This window comes from Hipposideros armiger, unplaced genomic scaffold (genome assembly GCF_001890085.2).
Source record: "Hipposideros armiger isolate ML-2016 unplaced genomic scaffold, ASM189008v1 scaffold_2401, whole genome shotgun sequence".
NCBI classification, from domain to species: domain Eukaryota; kingdom Metazoa; phylum Chordata; class Mammalia; order Chiroptera; family Hipposideridae; genus Hipposideros; species Hipposideros armiger.
Genome location: NW_017733736.1, coordinates 19,123 through 22,070, shown reverse-complemented (window position 1 = coordinate 22,070; position 2,948 = coordinate 19,123). Strand labels below are relative to the sequence as shown.

Here is a 2,948-nt window from a genome sequence, read left to right as displayed (position 1 = left end):
CTGCGCTCTAACCACCTGAGCTAACTGGCCACCCCCTCAATTAATTTTTTTAAACCCTCAGGATTAGTAAGTCTTTCACTCTCTCATACCAGTCTCTCCACTGGCTCTTTGCCCTCAACCTACAGAAAAGCTTCAGTCTTGCTCTTCTAGGATGATTCTGGCCCTCTGCCCTCTTGCCCACCTTCCCATCCTCACCGACCATCTACGTAGGTAAACCGCGCTTGTTATTTCACTTGCTCTCCTCTCATTTTCTCCCCATCCAGGGCAGCCCAGCTTCCGCTGCCCGTGCTGCTGCAGCTGCCCTCACAGGACCTTTCCCTGTTTAGTGACCTGTTTTCTCACTCTCCTGTGGGACCGTGCTGCAGGATTTGATACTGTTAGCCAGTAATCTGCCCTTCCTTATTTCTTACCACCTATCCTCAATTTCTTTTCCTGGGCGTTCTGGCATAGTAAGAACTCAATAAGTTTATTTTATTTAACTTTCAAATGCCACGTATCTGAAAGAACAATAAGGTAATATATTTTTCACTAAAAATTAGATTTTCTTTTGAAGAAACTTTGGCCATTTATAAAAGATACCATAATTCCAGCTAAGTTTCATTTTATTTGAAGAATTGATGAATTACAAATGTTTACTTTAAAAAAAAGCATTTCACTGATATTTACAGGCGAATAGGTTTTTTTAATGAGACTTTTTTTCTCCTTTATTTTCCCCTGCATTTCCTATTAAGATAGCCTCACTGCACACAGGTGTTATTCTTAGTGGAACTTGAACAGTATCATGTTGATTTGACTATGAGTTAACCTTTCCTGTTGTTAGTGGATTCAGCCTTCTTGTTTAATTTCAGGCTACTACAAAAATTCGATTTTCCCACTATGAAGTTTTCACTCTACTTCTTGGCTTATGAGGATAAAAATGACATCCCAAAAGAAAAAGATGAAAAAGTAGCATGGGTATTCTCCAGAAAAGCTACGCTTGAGCTGACACAGTGAGTATGAGGCTTTATCCTCTTATATAGTCTATGTTTTTTAAAAGCTCGATTTCGTTTACACTTATTTTTACTTACCAGCTTAATTCAAACCAGGTCTACCTAGTCACTTCACATTTGTAGCAGTGTGTTTAAGTGTTTTTTCATGGATCTTTGCATCTTTGTATTCTTGTGGTACAGGTAGGGCAAATAAGGTCATTTGCTGTTTATTTTTTTAATTTTTTTTATTAGCTGAGCCATCCTGCCACCTGTTGGCAGCTCAGCGGCAGCTCAGCTTGGGCCAGGAATCGAACCGCTGTTGCTCAGAGCTCAAACTCTTAAGCGAGCTCTTAACTAGCTGAGCCATTCGGTCGGCCCTCATTTGCTTTTTAGATAGAGAGCCAACACTGAAATGGCAAGATATTTGCCAAACTATAGCTAACAAATGTTTAGGCATTACAACTAAGGTCTTTATAATTTCAACATTTAAAAATGTTTAGGTATTCCCCTTCTTCCCTTTTATTCTTTATGTTGTTTCTGTGCACTCGTTAACAACTAATAAACAGCATTTGTTTCAGGGCGTGTATCCCCTGATTCAAAACAGCCCGGGAAGCAGACAGACCTGGGAATGAGTCTCGGCTCCAATAATAGCTCTGTGACCCTAAACAAGTTATATCACCTCTATAAGTGACAGTCTCATTTATAATGGAGCTGCTCAAATATATAGCCCAGGGAACTATTGCGAGGATTTAATGAAACAAAATACTCAGCACAATAAATGATAGTTGCTATTATTATCATTATCCAGATGCCTGGTTTAGTCTCCTTAATCTAGTTAAAATCACACTTTGCCNTTCATGTCCCTGCCTGCCTTTATAGTTTTGTCAGGACTATACTGTAGGCACAAAGGACATGAACCAGAAATATTTTTTATTATACCTTTAAAGTTGTTACACAGTACTTTTGAGTTCATTAAATTTGGAGACTGCCCCCACCCCCCCAAAAAAGTCTGTTTATTATTCTTCCTTTTTACAAGGCAAAGGAACAAATCTTTGTTATCTAGTAGTCATCCCAGAAAACCATATTCATGTCCCCATGCTATTTAATACACTTCTAAAGCAGCCTTTTAAATGTCTTTATAATATTCTATGCTTATGTCATGATTTATCTAAGGGATTCCTTCATTGTTAAAGGCAGCTTAGCCAAGGTGGTTAAAAGCAAAGATGTTGTAACCAAATTGTTTTGACTAGAATTTCTTCTCTGCCACTTGCTCCCATGGCAGTAGAATGGGGGTTGGTCATAATACGTGTCTCCTAGAGTTGTTGTGAAGATTATATGAGCTAATTAGTGTAAATCGCTTAGAACAGTGTCTGGCACCTAGTTATTGTGTAAGGGTTATGTTGTATTTAAATCTCTGTCAGAGTTTTTAATTATTTCCTTAGATATTTTTAGAAAGGGAACACCTTGGTCAAAGAATATGAACTCTTAAAGACTCGTGCGATCCAAATGGCTTTCCAGAAAGATTGCACGATGAGGAGAGGAGATGATGGGATAGGACAGGTAGGCTTGTTGAAGTTGTTTTGCAGTACTTGGCACAGTATCTACAGAAAAAAAAGAAAGGAAGGGAGGGAGGAAGGAAGGAAGGAAGGAAGGAAAGAAAAAGGGAAAGAAAGAGAGAAATCTGTACCTAAGGTACATGGATTTGAGTGTAGCCTTTATGCACTGAATAGAATAATAGTCATTTGTAGCCTAGCAATACTCACGTTGGTGCTACAAAGATGTTGAAGAGACAAAAAATGAATGTGACCCATGTGTCATTGGTAGAATGGTAAACTGGGTAATTACTGAACAGATTCTAAAAGGTAGTTTTTAGATTTTATACTTCTGTTTTGTTTGTTTAGCTGAAGAAGAGACCAGTAATGTGGAATGCAGCTTGATTGGAAAGAAAAATCTAGGGAAAGTTTATGTGCTCATTCAACA

General features: G+C 38.3%; 1 protein-coding gene across 1 annotated transcript in view; it reads left to right on the top strand.

The window, feature by feature from the left end:
• Positions 1-2,948, top strand: part of LOC109378659 (lactoylglutathione lyase-like) — a 23,025-nt gene that overhangs the window by 7,318 nt on the left and 12,759 nt on the right. The window contains exons 3-4 of the mRNA XM_019634972.1: positions 849-989; positions 2,162-2,175. Coding sequence (XP_019490517.1) covers positions 849-989; positions 2,162-2,175 — 155 coding nt within the window. The remainder of the gene's footprint in view (positions 1-848; positions 990-2,161; positions 2,176-2,948) is intronic.